The following is a 27292-nucleotide window of genomic DNA, read 5'->3' as shown; positions in this document are numbered from 1 at the left end:
AGTAGGCTTTTGTTGGGGGGCTCAGGGCGGAGAGAGTCAGAAGGTAGAAAAAGCTTTATGAAAGCAGATTCAAGGGATTTGAGCCGGTGTGTGGACTTGTTGGGAGTTTAGTATGTTTGCTGTAGAAGTGGGATCAAAGCCAAGGTCAGGCCGGCGAGAGACAGTGCTTATTCTATCTTCAGGTTGCTGAATTTTATATCGTATTTCTAAAGCAGAGTTAAGCAACCCTTTAAGGAATATAGGACCAGGGGCTAATATTTACCCAACTTAAAGTTAGACATAATGAAAATAAAGCCTTACAAACCGTTAAGACCATTACCGATTAGATACTGACAGCCCACCGCCAGTGCTGTATGGGCTTCCCACTGGCAGGGAAAACTCACGGTGTCACACTTAATAAGTGTTCCTGGAAACACGGTCCCTAGCCACCCACCGTCTCAAGACTTTGGACCTTGCTCATTCTAGGTAGTAATTTCTCTCCTCTTAACTCTTATGCTTCTAGCATTGTGCATACTCTTGGATTGCTGATTTTGTTACTGAGATAGTGCCATTTTACCACACACAACTAGTGTTTCTGTCATGGGCTGGCAGGTGGCTACATTGTCTGAATTTCCACATAGCCTGCTCATCATAAGACCTATCCTTGCTCTCCGGAAGGCTTGCTGGCATAACACACTCCAGTGTCTGTACCGACTCTTTCCTCGCATCTTGGAAATTATCTTTTCATGGGGACCAGCTCCGAGAGCGTCAAGCCTTGGAGAATAAACCCCTCACTAATTAAAAGGAGGAGGCTTTGAAGTGTGCACGGTCCTCTGAATCCAGCCTCCAATCACATCGCGGGGAGCATGCTGACTCAGATCATCAGGTGAAGAGTCACAGATGAAAGGCCTGACAACAAAATGTGCCCAAAAAGAAGCGCCAATCAGAGCTAGCCTGGCACCGTGGATTTGAGTCCAAGAGTACAGGCTGAACTTCATTAGTGAATTCTTGCCTAATTCTGTCTCTGCTCTTAATGAGAGCTAGAGGCTATGATGAAAGGAGGCCGAGAATCTCTCCTGGATGCTGTCACTCAGTGTCACCCGAGAGGCCACGCTGAAGGAAGGCCTGCAGGCGAGCGCTGCTTGACTAGAAGGCGGGTCATTCATTCAGCATTCACATGCATCTGAGCAGGGCTCCCGGCAACTGCGTGCCCCCGTGTGACATGCCTGCTGCACGCGTCCTCCGTTCCGACACAGAGCCTACTCTTCCCATTGGTTGTTGCAGAGATAGTGGTTTGTCCAACCCTGACTACAAAGGACATCCACTGCTAATGTGTTTCCAGAATATGCCACAGGTTGGTTCTGGAAAAGTGGTGCCACCTAGCCAAGGGCAGCTACAGTGGGGTCCAATTAAAACCCTCAGCAGTCCCCTGGCTATTTTGTGTCAGCGTTTTTGTTGAAATGCCCCGTGAATCAGCCAGTAACACATGAAACCCACACGTCTGGGTCATGTTCTGCTTATTGGGGTCATGCTTGGATCATTTTCCCGGGATACTGTCATGGAACATGTAAGATGTTGGGTGGCAGAATGCTTTAGACTGCTCTTTGTGATCTGCAAGGATGGAACGGCGAGGGAGAGTGTAACTAGCCGGATAGTACACCCGCATCTCGCAAACCTGTCCCTCCCTGTCCCCTATTGGTTGGCATTTATATTAGCATGAGTCATTTGTCACCCAGTATGGATATGTTGTTCTATTTGGTTGGTTGGGTTTAGGGCTTCTTTTAAGATGGGGTCTCAACCTCGTCTGGCCTAGACTGCCTCGCAGCCTTGCCTCAGCCTCCAAAGTGCTGGGATTACTGACATGAGTCACGGTGCCTGGCTGAAATATTACTCTTTAAAAAAAAAAAGATAGAAAGAAGAAAGAAAAGGTCTTAAATTATGTGTCTATGTGTGTGTGTTCCCATGTGGGGGGTATGTAAACATGAGAGCAGGTTCCCTCAGAAGCCAGAAGAGCCTGGTGGATCCTCTGCATGTGTGCATATGTGCCAAGTGTGTGCCTGATGCCTGAGGTTAGAAGAGTGTTGGGTATCCTGGAACTGCATGACAGACAGCTGTGAGCCACCGTGGGGGTGCTGGGAATTGAACCTGGGTTTTCTGTAAGAGGAACAAGTACTCTTACCTTCTGAGCATCTCTCTGGTTCCAATGTGTGAGAGTTTTCAGACTCGGTTAACTGAGGTGTGAAGATGCATCCTGCATGTGGGTGGCACCATCCCATGGCCTGTGTTTCTGTCCTGAATAAAAAGATGAACACCAATGTTTACCTCTTACTGTCTTCAGAACTGCCGCCATGAGATTAGCTGGACCAGGGTTCTGCCACCATCCCTTCCTCTTCCATGGTGGACTGCACTTCCAAACTGAACTAAAAGTAAACCCTTTTCCCCTTACGTTGTTTTAAATTAGCATTTTTGTTTCAACAGTGAATGACTGAACCAATCCATCACCCCAAGTATGTCCACCCAAGTAACAGGGGCACAGGCATGCTTCACAGCCTTGCCAGCTGTCTGGGGACAGAGTCTTTGCACAGCATAAACCCACATGGCTTTTGCTGTAAAGACCAACCGGTTTCTCTTGCACACATCTCCCTTATCCGAGGAGGATATCCTCCAAGACCCCAAGAGATGCCTGAGACTACAAATGACTACCAGGCTCTTCTGTAGAACGTGTTTGCTCCCACGCACATATACTTGTAAAAGCCTTCGCTCTATAAACTAGGTACAGTGAGAGATGAATACCGGCATCTAGTATTAAGATGGGCAGCTCTAATGGTTCCTGTAGCGTCGTAGAGCTGTGTGAAGGGTCTCTCTTCTCACGCTTTATCTCACCGTACCGTACTCACTGCTTTGGTGTTGATATGAGGTGGCATGTCTCCATGGTGAGATGCAGTGAGGGGAACGAGGAAGGCATTGTGACGTAGGCGCACAAAGGCAGACAGTATGGTAACTAGTTCCTCTGTGACTAACGGATGGCAGGGGGGTCATACTGTGTGGACACACAGACCATTTCTTTGTGGTAGCTCAAGATGGTATCACACTGGCCACAGCTGCACACAATTCAAAACATATGAAATATTTATACGTGGAATGTTTTGTAATATTTTTGTACTGGTTGACTATAGGTGACTCAGACACTGCAGAGCTCAAAACTGGAAACATGGAGACCGTTGTACTCAGGATGGCACCTGGGAACACTTTCTGGGCACAAGGACCAAGCACCAGCTAACCTGGGCCAGCAATAGGGACTATGTGGGTCATTGTTGTGTGGAGTTGATAGAAAGCCATTAGGCCATGAGCAGAGACTGACTGTCGTGTGGTCATGGGGTGGAGGGACAGGGGAGGAAGAGGTACAGCTGACGTGTGTTCTTCGAGTGACAGGAGCTGGGCGACCCCCCCATCCTGCTGTTGGGAAATCCAGCCTCCTGTCCACCAATTTCCCAACTCTAGCAGCAGGAGTGTGGCTGTGTTGGGCTTGTCCACCACAGGAGCCCATCCGTTCCTAGCCTCACCCACCGTCCACCAGTGATCACCTAGTCACCTTGCGCTTTCCATCCTGGAGCCATCTGGAGCGTCTCCCACCACTCCCGTGCCTTTTGTGTATGGACATTTCTGACCCACCAGTTGAGCCATTTCCCAACCATGCGGGATGGTGGGCCTCATTTAAATACCTACCCCCCCCCTTTTTTTTTCTGTTTTGCTTCTACAGGCTTGAAGAGACACCTGGTTTATAATCAGAGTGTCCAGTGTAGGGAAAGCGTAGAGGACTCAGCAATGATCAGGAGGGGGTGGGGTCAGGGTGACTGCTGACGGGAACAAGGTCGCTTGGTGGTGGTGTGAGCAGGTGAAGAAACTTCTGGAATTTGATCATGATAATTTGAACTGGCAACAACATCAGCCAGCTCAGTACTACTCTGGATGTGGGGTAGGGTATGGGTGCTGTTTTTATCTGTTCTTTCTGGGTTTCCTTCATATTACACTTAGCCCCCTTTCAAGGCCAGGAAAGGCCTTCTTGGGCCCTGACCACACTTCTCCCCATCTTCCAGTTTAATCTCCTTCCCTGTCCCAGTTTACTTATCATTTCCAGGAGGCCATAACACCTGAAGTGGGGACATTTCTCCAGGCCTGAATATTATGTGACTTTTAATTTTCAAAAGATGGAGGGCCCCCCTTTTATTTTATTACATTAGAAAATAATAGAAGAGTCCGTTTCTGCTGAAGTGGATGGTGTAAGGATTCTAGGGTCTCAACACCCCGAAATACTAGCTACCCGTAATTTACAGAGGAAACCGAACCCCTGGATCCTCTCACATCTGAGTCCCGGAGCTTTGTGTGTTGCGGGGGAGGGGTGTCCGTATTCGGCATGCCAGATCCAGCACCTAGTTTTCTAATTATGTGAGTACGGCTTTCGTTTGCTTAGATGTCCTCATTGGCATAACACGTGAGGTCAGAAGGGACAAGAGCCAAACCTCAGCGTACAAGCAAAGGGCAAAACAGTCCCAGGGATGCCAGCCTTGAGTATCCACTGTGACTCACACTGTATGCCACTACTCTGCAGGTGGCACCCACTCAGGACCACACCTCTGTGTCCCCTTCCAAAGCTGACCAAGCGGAAGCCGGGCTGCCCCACCCCCCACCAGTGGAATGGATGCCAGCTCTTATTTTTGTGCCAGGGTGGATATCCATTTGACCGTTTCACACCATTTGTGGGTTTCCAAGAAGCTGATACCTTCGCTGCCTCTTGTGTTGTATGTGTGCACAGTGTCAGCGTGTTTGATCTGGTGCGGTCTCTTGACCTTTAAGCCGTGCTGAGTGACAGCTCGCAGAGTGCACCACTTTGAACCTTGGAACTGAAGTGCAGTTCTCAGGAGGTGTCTGTTGACAGCCCTATGTATTTTCCACGGTTGCCTTTTTTAAGAATTACGTGTGCGTTAATGCGTGCGTGTGTGTGAGTGCATGCGTGTAGAAGCCAGTGAACAAACCTTGACCATCACTCGCTCCTCAGGTGCCCCCGACCTTGATGCTTGTGACAGGCTCTCTCACTATCCTGGAACTCAGTAAATAAGCGAAGGTAGCAGGCGAGCGAGCCCCAGGGACCCGCCTGTCTCCATTGCTCCAGCACTGGGGTTGCAAGTGCTCTACCAAGCTTCTTTCCTTTCTTTCTTTCTTTCTTTCTTTCTTTCTTTCTTTCTTTCTTTCTTTCTTCCTTCCTTCCTTCCTTCCTTCCTTCTTTTCTCTTCCTTCCTTCCTTCCTTTCTTTCTCTTCTTTCCTTCCTTTCTTTTTTTATATAAGTATATCAATTACTTATTACATAGGTGCAGTAGACATGGATCATGGGCTTCTGGGATTTTTTTTTAAGTATTAAGTGTGGATTCTGGGGATCAAATTCAGCTCAATTAAGGGTACATCTCTCCAGCTGCCCCATCTTGGTTTTAATGGTAATACTACAGGTTCTTCCTCCCTATCTCAGCAGCCTCTGGGCTCTAGCTGTTGTGAGATCAGAGTGCCTGCTGTTGGTCCATTGAGGCCTGATTGTCTCCAAGGGATGTGTAGGGTTTGGGGAGCAGGTTTAAAGAATAAAGACATTGGTTCCCAACAGTGGGCTGGAGATATTTTATGAAAAATGGTGTAGGTGACTTTAACCAGGGATGATGGGAAGACATTAGGATGAGGCTGGTCAGACACCAGTCTGCCATGCGGGTGGGAAGGAGACTAGGCCACGGGCACCAGAGTTTGCCATGGATTTTGGAAGCCCTGTGCTGCGAAAGCCATCATCCCAATGGAGAGATAAAAGAACCAGCTTAGAGACGTGTGCACTCAAGAGTAAGTGAGCCAGCATCTCCTGGGTACAACAAACTGAAGAACTTGGTCCCTCGGCTCTGCCTCAATCACAGCCGGACCTTTATTCCACCAGGCAAAGCTTCCTCCTACGAGGTCTTGGAAGTGAAGTTGCTTATACAGTTCTTGGCTAACCAGAAGTCAGTCAATTATAAGCTTTGACATTGCAACATAGTTACTTTTTATTGCTGTGTGGGAGAAAGAGTTGATTTTGGCTCATGGTTCCAGGAGAGTCCGTAATGGCAAGGAGGTGGGGGAAGGGAGGAAGGCATGGCAGCAGGTGGCTAGAGCAGGAAGCCGCGCAATCACTTTAACCACAAATGGGAAGCATATAAAGCAAACTGGAAGTGGAACAAGCTATAAACTCTGTTTCCTTCAGCAAGGCTGCCCCCCACCAAGTTTCCATAACTTTCCCAAACAGCACCGCCTGCTGGAGACCAAGCGTTCCACTGCTGAGCCTATGGGGGACTGCTCGCTCAAAGCGTGGCAGAGAGGCTCTCTTGAGTTATGGTCAGTACACATGAAGTGATGGGAACCATTTTTACCATTCATACCGCCGTGCAGTAGTGTTGACCATATCTGGTGTCATGCGGCCATCTCCATCTCTCTCCAGAATGATTTTCTTCTCCCTAAACTGAAATCATGCTCCCCATTCTGGGGAAATACTGGCTCCCCATTTCTGTAATCCCAGAACCTGGCATCTGCCACTTTTTTTCTGGCTTCCATGACTAGGGGCTCACATGAGTGTAACCACACTGGATTCCTCCTTTTGTGCCTGGCCTGTCCCACTTAACAGCAGTGTCCTCAAAGGTCCCCCTACAGCACCCTGGGTCACAGCCCATCTGCTGTAGTCTTTGATGCTTTTGATGAATCCAGGTCTGAATAGAAAGTGCTCGTCATCCCAAGCCTCACCGTTTCTTACCCTGAGCCACCGGGACCCTCTTGAGTCCTGGATCCTGGGTAAAGGCTGGAAGTGAACATGATGGGTTGGTGGGGCAGTTGGGAATTGGGGGGCTATTGAGAGCTTCTTGTGACTTCCTGGTTTGGTAGCGCACCTGCCCCTCCCCCTGGCTGAGTAGCACTGAGCCTCTTCCTGTTTGTGTTTGGAGATGAGGAGTCAATCCAAACAAACCGAATCCACACTGTCCTTAGTGTTCAAGCTCATTGGGCAGCTCTGCCAACAAGCTCTGTGCTTCCTGGGGTGGATAGTTGTGCTGCCGGAGGTGGTGTTCAACCGCCCTTATAAAGAAAAACACGTTCCTGTCATTTACAGTGTTAAGAATGTCACACTTGGTCTGGGGATGTTGAAGGGATGAGTTGCTTAAAAAAAATTTTAATTCTCAGAGCTTGGGGGTGGGGTTGGGGGGGACACACACACCTGTCATCCTAGCACCTAGGAAGAAGAGGCAGGAAAAGCAAGAGTTCCAGGCTGTCTTTGGCTTTTTAGTGAGTTTGAGGCCCAGGATGACAAAAAGAAGGGAAGGCTCTGAATTTTTCTCCTAATTACCTGGACCCTCCATGCAGACTAATCCAGAATCCTTTATTCTAATAACCAGCCCTGCCTTTCTTTACCCTCTTTCCTGTTCTCTCCTCCCTGGTGGCACAGAGGCTTCTTCCAAGTCCTATTGCTTTGTGGTTGTTGTTGGGATTAAATTAAAAACCACTTTTTTTTTCTTTTTCTTTCTTTATTTTTTGGTTTTTGAAACAAGGTTTCTCTGTGTATTCCTGGCTGTCCTGGAACTCTCTCTGTAGACCAGGCTGGCCTCGAACTCACAGAGATCCACCTGCCTCTGCCTTCCTAGTGCTGGGATTAGAGACATGCACCACCACCACCCGATAAAAACCACTTCTATAATGGCAAGAAATATGATTATATGAAAGCCAATAGGAAGTGCCATGGCATTTCTTTGCCTGCATTTGCTGCTGCTGGGCAGACTGGCGCTCACAGTGTCTGCCCTGGTGGGAAGCCGCGTCTCATGTGTGTGTGTGCTCTTCTCCCAGGTGAAGTGGAGGATTCAGATGCAATTGACACCTTGGGACAACTTGATGGACCGGACAGCCCACTTCCCACTCTGAAAGGTAAGATAAAAAGTCAGCTAGCTGTCCTTGCTGTGGGTATAGAATATCACGGGTGTCTGCTTTGCCCTTGTCACTGGGGGCTAGACCTGCCTGATTAAGCAGAAGGTGGTGTCCCCTGCTGGGGCTGCTCCATTGCTGGTCAGGTGAGATCCCTACCTGTAGTCTTTTTACCCCCAGGAAAGGCTTTGGGGGCTGATGAGGCTGGTAGAGGCCCGCAGGTGAAGCTGCAGGAAATATAGCTGACTGGGGAGGAAGGAGCCTTAGGGTGCTCAGAGGTTCTGAGCAGGGACTCAGAGGCTGGCCTCCCATCTTGGCCATTTGTTAAGTAGGCGCAAACAACCGTCTCTCCTCCCCATTTACTTTACTCAGTGAAACAGCCACGTGGTGGTATCTCAGAGGGTGGCACTCTTCTGTGCTGCCATCTGAAAGAGGATGTTGTGTTCCCTTGTGGGGGCTTCCGCCCTCCCTGGAAGTTTGTGCGGGCACTGTGGTCTTATTGGCAGAGCAAGGAGAGCAGCATGGTCTACTTTTTGAAGAAACAATAGCTTTTCTTTTCTTAAATAATTCGTCAGCTCCAATGTGTGCCGTCCATGTGCTTAGAATGTGGGCTAACCAGTGGAACATGGTTGACCAAATAGGAGCCACATCCTTCAAGAAAACTGGCTCTCCTCTCCCAGCAGCCACCAGCCGTCTCATAGCTAGCTCCTCAGGAGCAGAGGCTCATGGACCCCTCCCCACTATGTACTGGGATGTTGACCAGCTCGTTCCTGTGCAGGCCACCACAGCTGCCCATGAGCCAGCAGCCCTGCTGTATCCAGAAGGCGCAGCTTTAGTCTGGCCGCCCTGACTCCTGGCTCTTAGAGTCTTTCCACCTCCCTCTTCTGCCATGGTCCCTGAGCCTTATAGAGGAGTGTTGTGTTAGTCGGGGTTCCCCAGAGAAACAACACTGATTTGTTTATGGTCTGGCAATTCTAATAATAAGTAAGAGTTTCCTTCTTCCATGTCCTTTATATAGGCTGCCACGAGAAAGTATGGCCCAGATTAAAAATGGGTCTTCCCACCTCAAAAGATCCAGATTTAGAGTGGGTCTTCCTGCTTCAATGGTTCAGTTCAAGAGCAATCCTCCAGGCCTACCCATCTACTTGGATTGTGGTTCATTTTAGAAATAGTCGAGTTGACGACCAAGAATAGCCATCCAGGTGCGATGTGGATGTTTCATTTGTGTCCCACGTCACCTGTTCTCTGCACTGTGACCAGCTGTGAGTCCTTTGTTGACCACCACCCACTGCACAAAGACTTTCTTCTGCTGGGGTCTGAGCTGCACTAATCAGGGTACAGAGGTAGGAACTTAGAGGGCAGTTTGATATGATGTCCAATCAGCAAATTGTAGTAGGTTCCCTGCTGAGGCCCGTGAGCCCCCCAGCCATGGGTTCTTGGCCAGACTTGCAGTAGGAGGCATGTGTTTCCTCCTGTGCAGCAGGTCTTAAATCCAAGCGCAAAGCGACTGGCTGCACCTATAACCTTTGTGCCGCTATTGTGCCCGTGGGTATATCTTGCCGTGCAGATGTTACTGCAGTTCATGGAGTTCACAGCCGGGTAAGCCGGTTGAAGACTGCCTCCCTTTCCCCTCACCAGCCTGCACAGCACCTTTTGGTACTGAGAGAGCTGGCCAGGAGGGAAGAAGCTTCCTGGACAGTGCCCATTTAATTTCTCATGTTCTCTGTGTGCCCGGTGTGTGTGGAGTCTTAAGCAAGATGGTCTTGCTGTCAAGTTCTGGTGGGCAACAAAGAGCAATAGTAGCTGCTTGTATTGTTTGGGGGAATCTCTAGGATTCCAATTAAGCTCTTCTTTATGGAAAAAAGTATGTTTATATATGTTATAGAATAGTAGGTTTCCATATGCCTTCTCCAAACAGTCTTCAAGTTAGTTATCCCTTGGAAGGGTAAGTCAGAAGAGGGCTTTGGGGGAATGACGGCTTTTTTAATTGATGTATTCTCACCATGTATTCGTTGTGTCTTTGTCACTGTGGCTACCATGCCAGAATCCCACAGCCAGGGCAGGCACGATGCCAGACATTCATTTGCTCATAGTTCCGAGTGCCGAGAAGGGAAGGTTAAGGCTGGGTATGTAGGTTTGTGGTAAAGCATGTGTCTAGACAGTTAGGCCTGAGTTTGATTACCAGCACTAATAAAAGAAAAGAAGATTCTGTAGGGGAAATTAAAAGATTAAGCATTTCAATGAATGAGGCCTGATATAAAATTTCTATTAAAAGAAGAGTTGTTGTGGCTGGAGAGATGGCTTAGTGGCTGAGAGCCACTGACTGCTCTTAGAGAGGACTCCGGTTCCAGGGGGTTCTAACGCCCTCTTCTGGCCTCTGTGTGCACTGCATGCAAGGGGTGCACAGATTACGTGCAGCAGAACACCCACACATATAAATTTTAAAAGCAACCATAAGAGGACTTTTGTGGGTGAAACAGCATGTGGCTGTGGTCTCAGTTTGGAGGATGAGGTGGGAGGCTTGCTTGAGCCAGGAGTTTGAGGCAAGCATGTTTCCAAACAGCCTTAAACAAAACTTGCAGAGAGGGTGTGATTCAGTGATAGAGTGTGTGCGTGGCACGTGCAGAAAGGGTGTGATTCAGTGATAGAGTGTGTGCGTGGCACGTGCAAAGTCTTGTGTTTGGTCACCAGCCCCAAAGCAAAAAAAAAAAAAATGACAAAACAATCATGTGATGAGTCTTAGCCCCTCCTCCTTAGACTTTCCTCTCAGGACAGTGCAGCTCCTCACCCTCCTTTCTCTCCTGTTGTAGCCATGCACTTTTTTTTTTTTTTTTTTTTTTTTGGAGACGGGGTTTCTCTGTGGCTTTGGAGCCTGTCCTGGAACTAGCTCTGTAGACCAGGCTGGTCTCACAGAGAACCGCCTGCCTCTGCCTCCGGAGTGCTGGGATTAAAGGCGTGCCCCACCACCACCTGAGCCATGCACTCTTTTGTGAATCAGAAACAGTGTCTCCTCAGCCAGATTCTTGTTTTCTGTGCTGAGTCCAACCCTGCTCCAGACTGAAGTAACAAAGTTATTTATCGCAAGAGCTGGTCCCAGACTCCGCAACAGCTTTTTTCCACAAAGGCTCTTGAGAATCACCTGACATCACTGGGAAGGCCTGCCTCCCAGTGTGTGTGTGTGTGTGTGTGTGTGTGCTCGTATGAGCACACATAGGAACACCCTAACTAATGTCCACATGTGCTCAGGAGAACTTGAGTTAGAGCCCCATGCATGTTTAATGTGTGCTTTGCCACCAAAATGCACCCTCAGCCCTGTCTAGTTTCTGAATAAGATAGCATCTTGGTTACTGTAGCTTAACCAGACCCCGGACGCCACCTTGGCACATTGCACTCATCCATCCATTCTGCTTTCTTGAATCCTTTGATGCCTCTCATTTCCATAAAGAAGGGGTCTTAGTTAGGTTTTTATTGTTGTAAAGAGACGCCATGACCACAGTAAACTCTTACATAGGAAACATTTACAGTTCAGAGGTTCAGCCCATCATGGCGCGGAGCATGACGACACGCAGGCAGGCACGGCGCTGAAGAAATACCACGTGTCCTACGTCTTGCAGGCAACTGTCAACCGACTGCCGCACGGCGGCGTGGAGCTTGAGAAAAAGAGCTTTAAAGCCCACCCCCACAGTGGCACACTTTCAACCGAAGGTGTGGCCCAGATTAAAGGTGTGCCCATTAGCCTCAACGTCTGAATTAAAGGCATGGTGTCTTCCAGCCTTCAACAAGAGCACATTTCCCCCCAGCAAGGCCACACCTCCCAATAGAACCAGTCCTTAGGAGCGTGTGGGGACCAGATACATTCAAACCACCACAGAAGGTCCATGCGCTCCATGACCCAAGCTGTAGCCGTTGCATGTGGGGACATGGAAAGAACACAACAGTGATGGGTAACAGAAAATAGGTGTCACCAAGTGTGGGTGCTGCAGCGATGTAGAGAGAGGGGCCACCACGCCTCACAGAATGACTTGTAGAGACCCAAAGAAGACCTGGGATTTCCATGTGGAATTCTTCATTCTTTAGCACTAAGTGTTTTATAACTGGGCAAGCGGGGGAAAAAGTTTTATTCAGCCCACGAGAAGTCTCACTGGAAGCTTGGGGGATGAGCTGTGACCTTTTTAAGGAATGTAGTACTTAGCATTTCTGCTGATACTGGTTTCCATCTGGTCCACATCCAGTAGCCAGGCAGGAGCTTGAACCTGCCAGACAGCACGTTTATTAACACAGTGTGTCCCGAAACACCAGAAAGAAGCCTGGAGGGCGGGCAGGACGGGCGGTGCCACCTGTCCTCCGTCTGTCCTCCGTCTGTCCTCCGCAGCCACAGAGGCTCAGGCAGAGGAGGAGTTCCAGCATGAGAACAGCTGTTCGCCATCACCCTTTAGCCGTGAATATATGGGTTAGCCATGGAGATGATGCTCGCTGCTCTCTGTTCGCTGAGCCTTTCTTTCCTGGTTCTTGTAGGTCGTGTGGATCCACGTGCAAATGTATTGAGTCTGTTTCTGATTGCTTCTGGGCCTTGTGGGATTTGTGCAGGTCCGTGGTGTATATATTGTTGGGTTTTTGCATGAAGCCTAGGTCCCCAATTCTAATCAGGTGACAAAGAAAATGGGATTCTGACTACAAGCAGAGGCAGCCTGTGTGTGGCCACCGAGACCGCAGACTCCACGTTCCAGTCTGTGTGTAACCACTGCGAACACAGACTCCACATTCAGCTCTGTGGTAGGACATGGGAACTGCGCCTACAGAACTGGCCTAGTGGTTGCTGAGACTGTCCAGGCCCCAGGTTCTTTCTGTGTGTGAGTGTACCGTATATGGTGTCCACCTGTGTTTGCAAACTTCTGTGTGCAGTTGTTCATGGAGGCTGGCGGGCAGCCTCTACTCCTCCATGGCCATTCATCTTGATGTTTGAGAAGCAGTGTCCCTCAGATCCTGGAGGCAGCCAATGGGGCCAGGCTGGCTGGCCAGATAGCCCCAGAGGTTGGCTTTTGTCACTTCTCCAGAGCGGGAGTTACAGCTGTGCGCTGCTCTGCCAGGCTTTGTATGTGGGTGCTGGGGGGCTACAGCTGTATGCTGCAGTGTCCGACTTTGTTTGTGGGTGCTGGGGGGTTACAGATGTGTGCTGCTGTGTCCGCTTTGTAAGTGGGTGCTGGGGGATTACAGCTGTGTGCTGCTGTGTCCACTTTGTAAGTGGGTGCTGGGGGATTACAGCTGTGTGCTGCTGTGTCCGCTTTGTAAGTGGGTGCTGGGGGATTACAGTTGTTTGCTGCTGTGTCCGACTTTGTATGTGGGTGCTGGGGGGTGGGTAGGACTTGGGTCCTCGTGCTTTTCCAGCAGGTACTTTCCAACCGAGCATCTCCCCAGTACCAAGATCCAGTTTACGCTACAGAATTTGCACCCTGATTGTCAGTCTCTGACACTGTCACAGGCTAGCTGTCCCCTCAAATATGACACTCTCCAGAAGGCCAGGCCAAATGTTAAGAGGTGTCTGTCCAACTCTTTGAGTGTGTCTTGGGCAGCCACACTGACCACCAGCAGGCGACTCTTACTGAGAAACACTGAGGAAAGTTCCTGCCTGGTGGACAGAACTGTCCCCAGAATAATGGAACTTCAGTTGGGTGGAGTCACCACAGCCCCTGGCTTTCCCCGATGTTACCTCAGGAGACACAGACTATAGTGCTTCCTCATCCGTCCATTGGGGTTCACACCATGCTGTGATAGGCTGCTTATGTCTGTCTGTCCCTGTGTTGTGAGGAGGTGGGTGTCAACTGTGTTTGTAGGCCCGTCTTCCCTCCACATTCCTTCTTTCTCATCTTCAGATCTTCAGGCCCTACCCTGAGGGATTGAAGACGAGGAAGGCCAAACAAAGATCAGAGTCTTGCAACCTACTCCACAGTAACTGTGCTCCCCAATAACTGTGCTCCCCAGTAACCGTGCCCCCAATAACTGCGCTCCCCAGTAACCGTGCTCCCCAATAACTGCGCTCCCCAGTAACCGTGCTCCCCAATAACTGCGCTCCCCAGTAACCGTGCTCCCCAGTAACTGTGCTCCCCGATAACCGTGCTCCCCAATAACTGTGCTCCCCAGTAACTGTGCTCCGCAGTAACCATGCTCCCCAGTAACCGTGCTCCCCAGTAACCGTGCTCCCCAGTAACCGTGCTCCCCAGTAACTGTGCTCCCCAGTAACCGTGCTCCCCAGTAACCGTGCTCCCCAGTAACCGTGCTCCCCAGTAACCGTCTCCCCAGTAACTGTGTTCCGCAGTACCCATACTCTTCATGCCCCCCAGTAACCGTGCTGCACACACTGGAACACAGCCCATCGCAGCACAGCTGCATGCTCTCACAGTTCTGGTGGCTCCCAGCTGTCAGCAGGAGTGGTCCCTTCTGAGGCTCAGGGGGCCTCGTCTCTCTGTCCCTCGTCTCTCTGAGCTTTCGGAGTTGCAGGCGACCTTCAAGCATCCCTTGGTACTGCTCCTCTTGGGGAAGCCGCGTTCCACCTTCTGACTCCTTCGCTCTGTGTTTGTGTCCAGCTCCACCATGGCTTAGCAGGACCCCGGTCATTGCTTCAGAGTCTGCGTCTTAAATTGAGGGCATCCCCAGTGACCCCAAACTAGATATGACCGCACCCATGCTTACCTGGGGTCAGAGCTTAACATAAGGTTTGGGGAGTGGGCTCAGATGAAGAGTGGTTCGCAACATGCACTGAGTCCTAGGTTTGACCTCCAGAATTGCATAGATTGGACAGGGAGGCCCATGCCTGTAATCCCAGCACTCGGAAGGAAGAAGCAAGAGGAGCAGAAATTCAAGGTTATTTTTAGCTACATAAATGATTCACCATCAGCCTGATAGAGACTCATCCCCCAGTCCCCACAATGAATGAATGAATGAATAACAACAGCAAACACCATTAAGGGACATCGATCACTCCTTAGAGTTCAAACAGTATGATCATTTGTTTTTATCTCCCAGGAGGTTCCCCCTCCCCGCACCATGTGTGTTTGCGTTTTCACATTCGTGTGTGTGCAGGTGCACTTGTGGGAGGTTATATATGCCCATGTATGTATGTGCGTGCAAAGCCCAGGAGGTTATACATTTACATGTATGTGCGCGCATGTAGAGTCCAGAGGAAAACCCAGTGTTCCTCCCTGGACTCCATTTGTTTACCTTGATTTTTGGACAGTCTCTCACTTTCTCCTGGATCTCACTGGCTTGGCTGGCTGGCTGGGCAGTGAGCCCCAGGAATCACAGCTTCCACCTCCCCAGTGCTGGGGTCACAAGCACACGTCACCACAGCTGGTATTTTGGGGTTTGGGATTTGCCTCATGCTTTCCTCCAGCACTTCCCAGGCTGAGCTCTCAAGCCCCCCCCTCCCCCACCTACCCTTTGTTTTCTTGCTTTCCCCAATGCCTCTGCTTCCCTCCTGTTTCCCCCATTAGTGGGTCTGGGCTGGATGACTCAATCAGAGAAGCCTGAACCCAGGTCCCTGCTCTGGCCTCTGGCTGGTTTATTGACCTGTAAATATTTTCCTCCAGGGTTGGCAGCTTTCCATCCCTCCTGTGACCTTCTGGGTCTCCTTTTCACTTGCCCCTCCAGGAAATTGTCTGTTTTGTTTGCCACCAATTGAAGCCCTGTGACCTTGTGACCCCAGGCACAGGGGGCTTTCTTTATTTCCTTCTTACACCAGATTGTCCTGGTCAGGAAGCCAATCCCCGGGCTCCTAAGTCATCTGACAACATTGGTGACTATCTGGGCAGTTAGTTGGGTTATAAAAACCATTATTGATCTGTGTGCGATTGGGCCGAAGGGAGCAGCTGCCTAGTGATGGAATTCTCCTGTAGCCTCTGGGGTCTTTTAATGCTTGGTCTCCGTCCCTGCACAGGGCTGGCCAGGCCACTGCAGAGAGGAGGCCCTTTGCACGAGCAGTTAAGGATGCCTCGGCACAGAATGGAAACTCTTCTGCATGAATAGAAGAGGGGTGGGGTGGGGGTTCTATTTCCTAACCGTGCACTATGCTAGACGGGTCCATGTCAGGGAAATTCTGCGTCAGTGCTGCCTGGCTCCTTCTAGCCTGATCAGTCCTCTAGAGAGGTTTGGGGATGCTCACAGGAACTTCTGCGAGCTGATGGAGGGCTTAGAAAACGATTAGTGCAAGCCTCGTATTTTAGCTGTCAGAGAAATGAAGCTGAGAGGTTAGCTAGCCGGCTGCAAATTCAAGCCCGAGGGGAAGGGATATTGTACTCAGTCTGCAGGGAGCCTGCTCTCTCGCTTTCACTTCTGGCCTCAGGAGAATTGATGCTGGGGAGAGTGGTGGGCCAAGCTAACTTGGCAGCACACTCAGGTCAGCAACACACGTGCTTGGTAAAATATTAGGAAACGGTGTAAATGCTTTGGCAAATGTACAAGCAAGATGGAGCTGTGCCCAGGCGCCAGAAAGAGAGAGGATTAAAAGCAAGAGTCCAGGTCTGCCAGCTCTAAGCAGCTCTCCACATTTGCAGCCTTGGAGAACAACCTGGTTTTCCTGGGCCCTCTAGTTTAAGTGACCCGTGACAGGAAATTAGATTCTAATGCTGCCACATGGTTGGGCACATGGTGAAGAACGGGGTAGCCTGTGGCCGTGCTGCAGACTTGACCTGTCTATGGACTTCAGAAAATAGATGCTAATGAGACATAGGTGCCCTGGCCAAAGAGCAGCTATGTGTGCCAGAGCCAAAGCTGTGGGGTGGAGGAGCTCCAGAAGGTAGATGTTATGGTGAATGGGGAAGAACATACAGGATTAGAAGGTCCTGATGAGAGTAAGTGCAGTAATGTTTCTGATTCATTTGGATCTGGATCTTGTAAGTTTACTTTCAAAGAGATGTGATGGGTCAGGCTAAAAATCAAGTGAACTTTTAATAAAACTTAAAATAAAATAAAGGAATTTCCATGTCAGACCTGAGAAATCTCCTTCCAACTATGGAGACAGTTACACTGCTCCAGCTTCGTCAAGAGTTTTGAGTATTACTACGAAGCCATTAAATGAACCAGCCCACAGGGTCCACAGCCCTGAGGCATTGTGTGCAAGGCTCTCAAGTGAAGCTAAGAGCTCCTGTCCTGAGGCACTCCCAAGAAGTAGGAGCTTTGTATTTCAGCATTTAAAGGTTCTTGTGTTTGGGAAGCATTGTCAGATGAGGCCTGATGCAGTTTAAAATCAGTTAAACTAATTAATAAACTATATAGCTGTCAAAGTAGTTAAGAGGAAAAATGGAGAGTTTTTTAAAGATTCATTTTAAAATAAAGTAACCGAGAATTAAGAGGCAAAGTGAAAGCATCAAAATACATTTAAAATTCGTATATTAAAACATTAGTAAGCTCAAGTGTAAAATTATATATAATTTATAAGGTTCATAAACAATGCATTATCATAAAAATGGTAGGCTATTAAGCATTAAGAGCTTTAGCCAGAAGAACCTTGAGTTGCCTTTGATGAATCATAAAGTGCTCATCTAGACGATGCATCCCGCGGTGACCTAAGGACCAAATGGTACAGTAAACTCGAAGTCACAAGGTTTCTAGTAGTTAAGTGGAAGTCAAGAGAATTGTGGACAGCTATCTGACAGAGAATCAGTGAGCAAATACCTTATTGAAACAACTGAAACCCAGAAAAATTGTCAACAGCAAGCAGGCAAAGCTTGACTGAACTGGCACCTACAGACTTCTGTGACAGGCCGAGAAAACACATTGCCGCCTAACACATGCGTGCTGTCTACAAGAACCAATCCAGGTTGAATCTTGTAGAGTGAACCTTGTTCGCCTCAAAGAATCATCATTATGTAAAAGATGTTGTTTTTCAAAGAAAAACATGTGTTGTTTTTGGTGTTTTTGTCATCCCCCCCCCCCTTTAATGTGTGTGGGTGTTTTGCCTTCATGTCTCTCTGTCTGGTACATGTATGCCTGGTGCTCGTGGAAGCTAGAAGAGGGCATCGAATGCCTTGGAACCGGAATCACAGATGGTTGTGAGCTGCCATGCTGGTGCTGGGGATCGAAGCTGGGTCCTCTAGAAGAGCAGCCAGCGCTCAGGATTCTCCAGCATTCAAAATTTTGCAACTCATTTTCTTTCTCTTCCCCATCCCCTCTCTCTCTTATTTGGTGTGTGCATGTGTGCATGGTGTGTGCATGTGTGCATGGTGTGTGCATGGTGTGTGCATGGTGTGTGCATGTGTACATGGTGTGTACATGTGTGCATGGTGTGTGCATGTGTACATGGTGTGTGCATGTGTGCATGGTGTGTACATGTGTGCATGGTGTGTGCGTGTGTACATGGTGTGTGCGTGTGTGCATGGTGTGTGCGTGTGTGCATGGTGTGTGCATGTGTGCATGGTGTGTGCATGTGTACATGGTGTGTGCATGTGTATATGGTGTGTGCATGTGTACATGGTGTGTGCATGTGTGCATGGTGTGTGCATGTGTACATGGTGTGTGCATGTGTACATGGTGTGTGTGTCCTTGGTGTTAAACTCAGACCATCAGGATTGGTGGCAAGCACCTTTATCCCCTGAGCCATCTTGCTGGTCCCTAAAATTTGTTTTTCTTAAAAACAAACAAAACAACAACAACAACAACAAGCTCACAAAACCTTTAGAGCTGGTGAAGTGGCCTAGTCGGAAGTTATTAATTTGGTCCCTGGAACCCACATGGAGGAAGAGGAAAGAACTGACTCTGCTTCCTCTGACGTCCACATGCATGTGGTGGCCAATGTTCACATGCGCACATGCATGCAAATAAATTAGCAGATGTGAAAAGGCACACCTTTAGTAATTCATAGGTTAAAATAAAAAGCCTTAAAGTGAATTACAAGCCACTTGAGTCTGACCAAATATAGGAAGATTAAAGTGATTTACTGTGGGGCTAGAGAGAGACTTGAAGGGTGATTTCAGCTTTGACACCTTGTTGTTAATAGGGAAGGAATTAACTGTAGAAAACGGGAAATAAGAACAGAAGACGACGAATAGACCATTCCTAAAAAGACACTCAGTGTCCAAGAAACATTCTGGAAGACCTGGTGCTTGCGAGGACTTCTAAAGCCGCTTCCTGCACCCAGCAGTGTGGCGCTTCGTCACATGCAGCAGAGTGACAAGCACTGCAAAGTCCCCCAAGACCTGTGCTGTCAAAGTCATGGTGGGGGGCACCTTAACTCGGGGGTGCATAGGGTACCCGACTGCAGAGACTCGGGGACGCCATAGCTCCCAGGGCTTGGACCTCCACCTCCTTCAGGTACCTTTGAGGGACTTTTGAACACACACACAGGACCAGCTGTGTGCGCAGACGGTCAGTAGACCCTTCGAAACCCAAACGTGGAAACGGCTCACTGCCCCTCTGCGGGGAAATGAGTAACAAAGCTGTGATTTGTTTATATAGTGGACTATTACATAGTAATTAAGGAACGGTACCAACATAAACCAGTTTGAGTGAAAGCAGGCAACTGGAGGAGGTGGCTTGTCGAGAGAAAGTTCCTGAATCTATAAAATAATACAAACGGGATGATGGATGGTCATTCCCTCGAGGGAAATGTAAGGGTCCAGAGACTTTCCATTGTATCCCAGAAACCTTAAACGTTCTAGGTCAAGTATGGCAAAAGGTAGCCGTCAATTTTTTATGTTGTTTGTGGAGATATGTCTAGCCTTGATTTCTGTGTGCTGTAGTATTTCAACTTTTATTGACTTTTAATCTACCCAAATAATGGACCAAGCAAGTGACGAAAAGGCAGGAGAGGGGTGGGAATTCACAACAAAAGGCTGTATTGTTAGTGAAGCTCCGAAGCTCCTGTGACCAAGAGGACAGCACAGTAAAGTCTCGAGGGAAAAGTGAATTCCGTGGATGGTAATGGCACCCTCGGAGTTCATGATGCCCTAATGTCTGTGTCCTGCCACTGTGTCTGCTTGCACAGCAAAGGCCTTTGTAGGCGTCAGTAAGGTTTGTAGATGGGGAGATCACCCTGGGTTTACAGGTGACCCCAGGGTAACCCAGAGCCCTTACAAAAGGGAGGCAGAAGGACAAGAGACCACAGTAGGCGTGCGATGATGACAAAGTTAAAGAAGGAGTCTTGAGCCAAGGAGTAAGGGTGGTCCCCGGTGAGGAGCAAACACAAACAGATTCACACTCAGACCCTCAGGACAGAAGCAGCCCCGCCAAGACCCTGACTTTTGCCTTTGTGTCCCTCCTGTGTGTGCAGTAACAAATGTGCGCTGTTTTATACCGTGATGTTTTAGACGTCTGTTAAGAGTGGTTCTAGGAAATCAGTGTATGTCGAAGAAGATTGCTGTTTTCTTACAAACCTTTCACCATATGGCCAAAACACGATCAGAATAAAAATACACACCTCACTAAGGAAAATTACAGAGTAGCTGGTGATCGACCTGAAAAGTAAAACAGGAAGGTCTGTGTGAAGAAAGTTAGATCTCTGTAGATGAGGTCCAAAGTAGGAACCGGGACTGCACTGCTTCGGTGCCTTCCAGAACTTAGCCCGACCCGCAGCCACACCGCAGGCCTTTCTCCATCAGAGATCAGATGTCTGCAAGGAACGTAATAAAGTGGTTCAGAACTTAATCTAAGAGAAAATGCCACCAAAGTAGCAGCTGTCACTCTTGAGGTCAACATGTGCGTGCCTCATTGTGACTTAACAGATGTGCTGTGATGTTGTAGTGGGCACTAGGAAGGTGGAGGGTCATGATAGAGCTCCTTTTACAGAGACAGCAGCCAGGGAATACCTTCCGAGAAGCCAACCATGGGCCTAGTTAGTGCTGTGGGTTTTGTCAGTGATTTTCACACTTAAAAGGGTCCCCAGCCAGGTATAATCAAACAGCAAACAGCTGTAATCCCAGTGCTCTGGAGTTTGAGACAGAAGGTTCATGCCCAGCCTGGGCTACATGAGACCCTGTCTCAAAAAAAATAATAATAATGAAAATAAAATAAAACCCAAAAGACCTTAGACAGTATGGAAGGGCTACAGTGTGCCCTCCGGAGCGAAGGTGTATATCAGAGAGGCTTTGTCCAGGCATGCGTCCCAGGGCTGTGGCCAGGACATGAACATAAATGTCTCAGCTATATGCATTCAATCAAGTCTTCTAAAACAGAACCACACATGCCAAACCTGTATTCCAGCCAGCACCTGGGAGGCTGAGGCAGGAGGATTTCTGTGAGTTAGAGGCCAGCCTGAGCTACATAATGAGTTCCAGGCCAGCTTGGGCTATAGAGTGAGACCTGTCAGAGAAACAGTCACAAGCAAAACACAGGCCAGACCACGTCTAAGATTGCCATGCGCAAATAGGATGGCAAAGTGTGACCAGTGGCCCTCAAACCAGACCATGTGTCCCCAGAAGCCATCTCTTGAGTTCACTGACTCAGTGTTCCCAGCAGTGTTTTAGGAAGAGCCGTATGCAAATGAGAACGGACACCGTCCCCCTCAGTGATCTTCTGCAGGAGCCCAGGCCCTTCTTCCTGACCTTACCGTGTTTACACTCTGTGACCCCATCCCCTGCAGGTTACTTCCTGAATTTTCTGGAGCCAGTCAACAATATCACCATTGTCCAGGGCCAGACGGCCATCTTGCACTGCAAGGTGGCAGGAAACCCACCCCCCAATGTGCGGTGGCTGAAGAACGATGCCCCAGTTGTGCAAGAGCCACGCAGAGTCATCATCCGGAAGACAGAATATGGCTCGAGGCTGCGGATCCAAGACCTGGACACGACAGACACAGGCTACTACCAGTGCGTGGCTACCAACGGGCTGAAGACCATCTCGGCCACCGGAGTTCTGTATGTGCGGCTTGGTGAGTGGGGACAGCAGAGGTGGATGCTAGCAGGTAGTGTTGTCAGTGCGGAGCATGGGATGTGTTTGGATTTTGTAGCTGAGCATGCACAGGTCAGCAGAAATCCAGAGAAACACCCCAGGGGCCTCTCCTGTGGAGCTCAGGAGCTTCTGAGCCTGTCTACGGTCGGTAAGGAGAATAATCACAAATGGAGCAGTCTGTAAACACAGGCCACAGGAAAGCACCCCAGACACACAAGGTGAGCAGGGATGAGTTTAGCAAGGCCACGCGGCCGGACACCAGGACGCAGGATTTTGGTGACGATGCCACAGACTGCAGAGGCCAGAGCCTAAGACCGCAATGGCTCCACTGCACTGGCCAGGGCTCGCCTGCTGCTTTTTCTGTGGTTCTTTCCCAAGTGCACACCCATCCTACATGGACAAAGCTGGCTCCCCTGGGCAGGAATATAGGGCACGTATACACATATACACATGGAGCAATAGGATAAAATGGCAGCAGTAAATGATCCCTCTTTGATCCAACAGTGAATGTCTTGGGCCTGTCATCTGGGCTCACATTAGAGCCAGCTCTAAGGAGTAGAACAGATTTTGTGGATAAAGTTTAGATGAGGAACGAGCAGGGACAGGAAAACTGCCCACTTGTGCTCATATACAGAAAGTTCTGTTTCTAGGGTGTCTGATGTCACTAGCATGTTCTCATAAGTGGAAGGGGAGTCCGAAGCCTGAGAACAGCTGGCCACAGAGGAGCTGCTGGGCTGCCCGTGTTTATCACTGGCCATGTGAATAACTTGTCTTTTTGTTTGACGTTTTAGGTCCGACACACAGCCCAAACCACAATTTCCAGTAAGTATCCATCTCTGGGCACTCGACTGACATCCTGAGCGTTTCTCTTAACGTGAGAATCCAGGGTGGGAACCCTACAATGGCCGTGCCTATACTCCTGAGTTTTCTGGAAGCTGGCTCGGAACTCAGATAAACTGGTGTTGGGAAACTTACAGTATCGTAAAAGCAGATGTGAATTGCTTTCAGCTACCGTAATTGCACAGGGCAACGGAATGGGATATCTGAACCTGCTCACCAGATTCCCACGGGGGTGTTTGTGGACGTGGAAATCATTCTCATTTTGCAATCCAGCACCACAATCTGCAGTTCCTGTATTTTTTTTTCTGGGGTTAAAGATCGAATCCAGAGTCTTGCACAGGCTCTGCCGCTGATCTGTGTCCCTGGACTGTATCCCTCCTCGCCACCCCCCACGCCTGCAGTTTATAGGTGTACCCGAAGCCTTAAGACCCCCTCTGCGGCTGGTTCTCACCGCTTTAAGGAGGAGCTGAGGCTCATGGGTCTTTAGGGAGCTCTTGATGGATTCTGGCCTTTCATTTCCCTGTAAAACACCACTCCTCCGCAGCCAGCCACTTGGGAATGTCTCTACACTGTGGCTCTCTAGGTTTTTCTCTGCCTGGAGAGTTACTCTTTCCATTGCCTGAGTGGCAATCATCCGTCCCTATAAGGCCCTTCAGATCTCTGAGCAGAACTTGTTCGCTGGTTCCCATTTCCACGTGGCCTTGGGACCCACCAGGTGAGGAACATGTTGACGTCACAGTGTGACTTGGAGGAGTTAGTTCTCTTCTTCCATCCTAGGGGTCCTAGGGATTAGAACTCAGTCAGACTTGGGCAGGTCTCTCTACTCACTGAGCCATTTAGCCAACCCCTGGGTGGCAATAAACATTTTCCTTGTTTATGAAGAATTCCTGGGCTTTTCGTGTTGTGTGTTTTTACGGAATATCCCAGTTTCCTTGATCTACTCTGATTAATCTCTGTTTAGGTTGCACTAGTAGTGAATTCACAGAGCAATGGGTGAGGAGTGATTTCTCCTCTCAGAACCGCTCCCTCCTGCCCTGCTCTAAAGTATCCCCAATGTTTTATGATGAAATATGTCAAACACGAAGTGTTGGGGGGAGTTTTAGAGCAAGCATGCAGGCACTACCAGCCACAACCAAGCCCTCACAAATCTGCTGGCTTTAGAGCCCCATCCTCATTCTGTTGTCCTCTGCCAACCTTGAAGGGCGTGGGTGTGTGAGTCACACACTGCTTCGAGATAGTGCCTTATGCTTTTGAATGGTTCAAAAGTAAACTAGGCTAGTTCTCGGTACTTTGAAAGTCACCTTCAGAGCCAGGTCCTAAGCCCTACTATTTCCTGACTTATTTGGATACTAAGCATACCCAAGACTGCCCCCCCTCTCTTTGCCAGCTGCATGTGTGTGGCCCCAGAATCCCCATTCCCAAGTCCATCTTACCTGGTGCTCTGCAGACCTGGGACCTCAGTCACATAATGAGTGTCCATCTCCCTGCGCCTGGCTCACAGGCAGGTGCACCAGTGTGTCTAAGCCGAGCACCCTTGACTTGTACCCCAGTTCTCCTGCTGCTTTTTCAGGAGAATGTTCTTAAGTCTAGTTCAGACTTTATCCTAATTACAGGGGAAAAAAAGTAACATGCTTAAAAACAATTTAAGTCGCCACTGACAAGCCGGTGGCTACAGATGACTTCGGATGTCAGGCTGATTTACTGGAAGGGGCATGCTCAGCAAAGGATCCTAGACCAGCAGTCCTCAGAAGCTCAACTCAGCCTCACGTGGAGCATGGAGGAGGGACACTGGTCTCAATTTTTAACACGCAGCGCCTTACTCTCATGGGAAGCATAACTCATGGTCTAGGGAGATGGCTCTGTGGATAACAATGCTAACTATGCAACCATGAGAACCTGAGTTCAAATCCCCAGAGCCCATGCAAAACCCGGCTGTGGTAGTGTGTGTGCATCTGCAATCCATTGTTTTTATGAGGTGGAAGGAGGGGCTAGGAGAATCTCTGAAGCTGATAGATAGGTCAGCTAGCCTGGAGTATACAGTAGCGAGCAGCAGACACCCAGTTCTGAAAAAGGTGGAGGACAAAGATTTGCCCTCCTCAGCCCCTCGTGTGCGCCAGCACCATCCGTGTTAGCCACGCAATGGGCACCGGGCCACTGTTTGCTGTTTTTCATGCTGATGAAATATTTGGACCAAGTAAAAAATTGCTGACCTACTATGTAATCCCAGCCCTTGGGATGCTGAGGCAGGACAGTCCCTGAGAGTTCATAGCCAGCCTGGACCACAAGAGTGAGTTCAGAATTAGCCTAGACTAGACAGAAAGGCCCTGTCATAGAAAGAAACAGACAAATAAATCAAAATAAAGCAACAAATGGCTTGTAGAATTCTGAGTTAAAAACGCTTTGTGGACTGTTCATCCTCTGCAGTCACTTAGAGAGGTGTGTTTCTTCCCAGGGATGACTATCAGGAAGATGGCTTCTGCCAGCCCTACCGGGGGATCGCCTGTGCGCGTTTCATCGGGAACCGGACTATTTATGTGGACTCTCTCCAGATGCAGGGGGAGATTGAAAACCGAATCACAGGTACGGAGCACACAGTTTCCCTCAGGACACGGCCAACACCTATGCAGGCACCTGTGCGTGCGCACAGTTGGTCGCCACTCTCATGTTTTATGACGTCTTTTGCAGTAGGAAATAGAAGGTCTTTCGTAGAACCGGTTGCATTTGCTAACGGGTTTTGCCCTAAAATACCCCCAGCTCATGTGTTTACATTAGCATGTTAGTCTCGTTTCCCTCAGAACTAAACACTTCATAAAGAAATGTTTCTTTGTGTCGCTGGTATGTGGGTTCACACGGGTTGGTGACAGGAAGACTCAGACACATTGAGAACGAACCCCTCTGCCTCTGCAGGGGGCGCAGTGCCTTTCCTTCCCTGCTCTTGGCATCTTTATTTTTTCCTGTATTTACACTTTAGCTAGTAGATTTCCACATCTCAAAACAAACTGTCTGAAGCGTCCAAGGATACAATGCCAGGTGCAAAGACTTGATTCAGGTGGTGCTAGATTTTCCCGGTTTCCACTAAGCCAAGTTTAGCATGGACTTTGTATTCATGGGAAACTCTCAGTCAAGATTCACATTGGGCAACAAAAGGTCTTTGTAACACAAAGGAAGGCCTAGGGGCTCGGTGAAAACTCCGGAGCCAGGGCAGGTATAGCCCAGCGGGAGTTCATGGCTAGCAAGGGTGACTTGCTAACCCTCTGATGCAGGCCAGCATTAATTCCTGCCACTTCTTTGGCTCACAGCTTCAAGATTGAGATCCCAAGCTACATGGCACCAGCCTGTTGAGGTTCCCTGGCTTCTCCACATCACAGTGGGAGCCATTGTGGTGGGAGCTGAGGCTCCCACAAGGGGCTGCAGTTGGTTCCCTGTTGGGTGGCCTGCAGGGGAGAAAGACAGACAGACATGTGCCATGTAGAGAGCTGGGGTAGAGAGTTTATTTAGTGGGTTATGGATGGAGAAGGGAAGGGGAGAGGAGGAGAAGAGGAGAGACAGAGAGAGAGAGAGAAGGAGGGGGGGGGGACTTCAGAGGAGGTGGGAGATCCTCTTGCCTTGGCTGAAGGGAGGGGTTGGGAGTAGGCAGAGCTTGTCTCTTAAAAGGACAGGGTACCCAGGCCAGCAGATTACAACGTAAACCACGGTAAACAAATGCAGATTGTTTGGAATGCACACACATTCACAACCTGACCGGGCCAGGGGTGTCAGGGGCACTGACGTCATGGTCTCTTTCAATCTGTTCGAGTGTCGCTCTGGATTTTCCTGGATTCCTGCATCAGCAGCTGTGCCATGCCTGGCCCACAGGTGCGCAGTCTGGTACCAAAGGAGACAGTGATGGGCAGAGGAGATGAGGCAGTGAGCGAAGCCGCAGGCCTTAGCTCCAGAGATCAAAGACAGGGATTCCAGAGACCTGGTTCTGGGTCTGTATGGTGGAGTAGGTCAGACAGGAAGCAAAGCTGTGCTTCTCGGTGTCTTGAGGACCTTGCCGACTGACTGCTGTGCGATCTCTGCATCCCCCTGGGGCCCCTTGGTGGGGTCTCGGTCAGAAGAAGCTCCAGAAAGAACCCCGCAGCCCTGCTCCCTTTTCTTTGCCATGCTCCGAGGAGGATGCCTTCTTCCTCCCCAGACTCTGAGGGGGCAAAGCTGTGGGGGAGGGGCACAGGGACCCAGCTCCCCTCTTTAGCTGGATGCTTTCTGTGGAGTTATTGACCAGGTTTCATGTTAGAACCAGGGATGAGGTCTGGTGCCGAGGTTGCTTGGAGAGAGGGCGGCAAAGCCCTGCCCTGGCGGTAGCATGGGGTGGCAAGAAGCTTAAGGTGGAAAAACGCCCTTGTTGGCATGACCTCATAAGTTCGGCTCTTCATCAGACAGAGGCTGAGTCCATGGTCCCCGCAGAGCCTGCATGACCTGTGTAAGCCATGTAGGTGAGAAGACTCTGTGAAGGAAGTGTTGGCGCTCTTACCAGAACCATGTTCGAATGGCATCTCAAGCAACAGTGAAGCCTCGGGGTTTGGTGACAGATTGCTTCATGCTATGACTCCGCATAGGCAGGGCCCATCTGCTCTGCAGACGCAGATTCCA

The 27292-nt window shown here is 49.4% G+C and overlaps 2 protein-coding genes across 3 annotated transcripts in view; one reads left to right on the top strand and one right to left on the bottom strand.

The window, feature by feature from the left end:
• The window catches only part of Sfxn1 (sideroflexin 1), a 1040418-nt gene that overhangs the window by 792845 nt on the left and 220281 nt on the right, over nt 1–27292 (bottom strand). The window lies entirely within an intron of this gene.
• Ror2 (receptor tyrosine kinase like orphan receptor 2) overlaps nt 1–27292 on the top strand; it is a 170896-nt gene that overhangs the window by 130904 nt on the left and 12700 nt on the right. For both annotated transcript variants that reach the window (XR_007592014.1, XM_050143866.1), the window contains exons 2-5: nt 7871–7948; nt 21513–21800; nt 22612–22642; nt 25113–25240. Coding sequence is in view for 1 of the 2 variants with exons in the window: in XM_050143866.1 (XP_049999823.1) it covers nt 7871–7948; nt 21513–21800; nt 22612–22642; nt 25113–25240 (525 nt within the window). In the remaining variant the exon portion in view is untranslated. The remainder of the gene's footprint in view (nt 1–7870; nt 7949–21512; nt 21801–22611; nt 22643–25112; nt 25241–27292) is intronic.

This window comes from Alexandromys fortis, unplaced genomic scaffold, assembly GCF_014885135.2.
Source record: "Alexandromys fortis isolate MF-2015 unplaced genomic scaffold, M_Fortis_MF-2015_v1.1 scaffold_1, whole genome shotgun sequence".
Classification (NCBI taxonomy): Eukaryota; Metazoa; Chordata; class Mammalia; order Rodentia; family Cricetidae; genus Alexandromys; species Alexandromys fortis.
The sequence above is the reverse complement of the archived record's forward strand: the minus strand, read 5'-3'. Positions and strand labels throughout refer to the sequence as shown.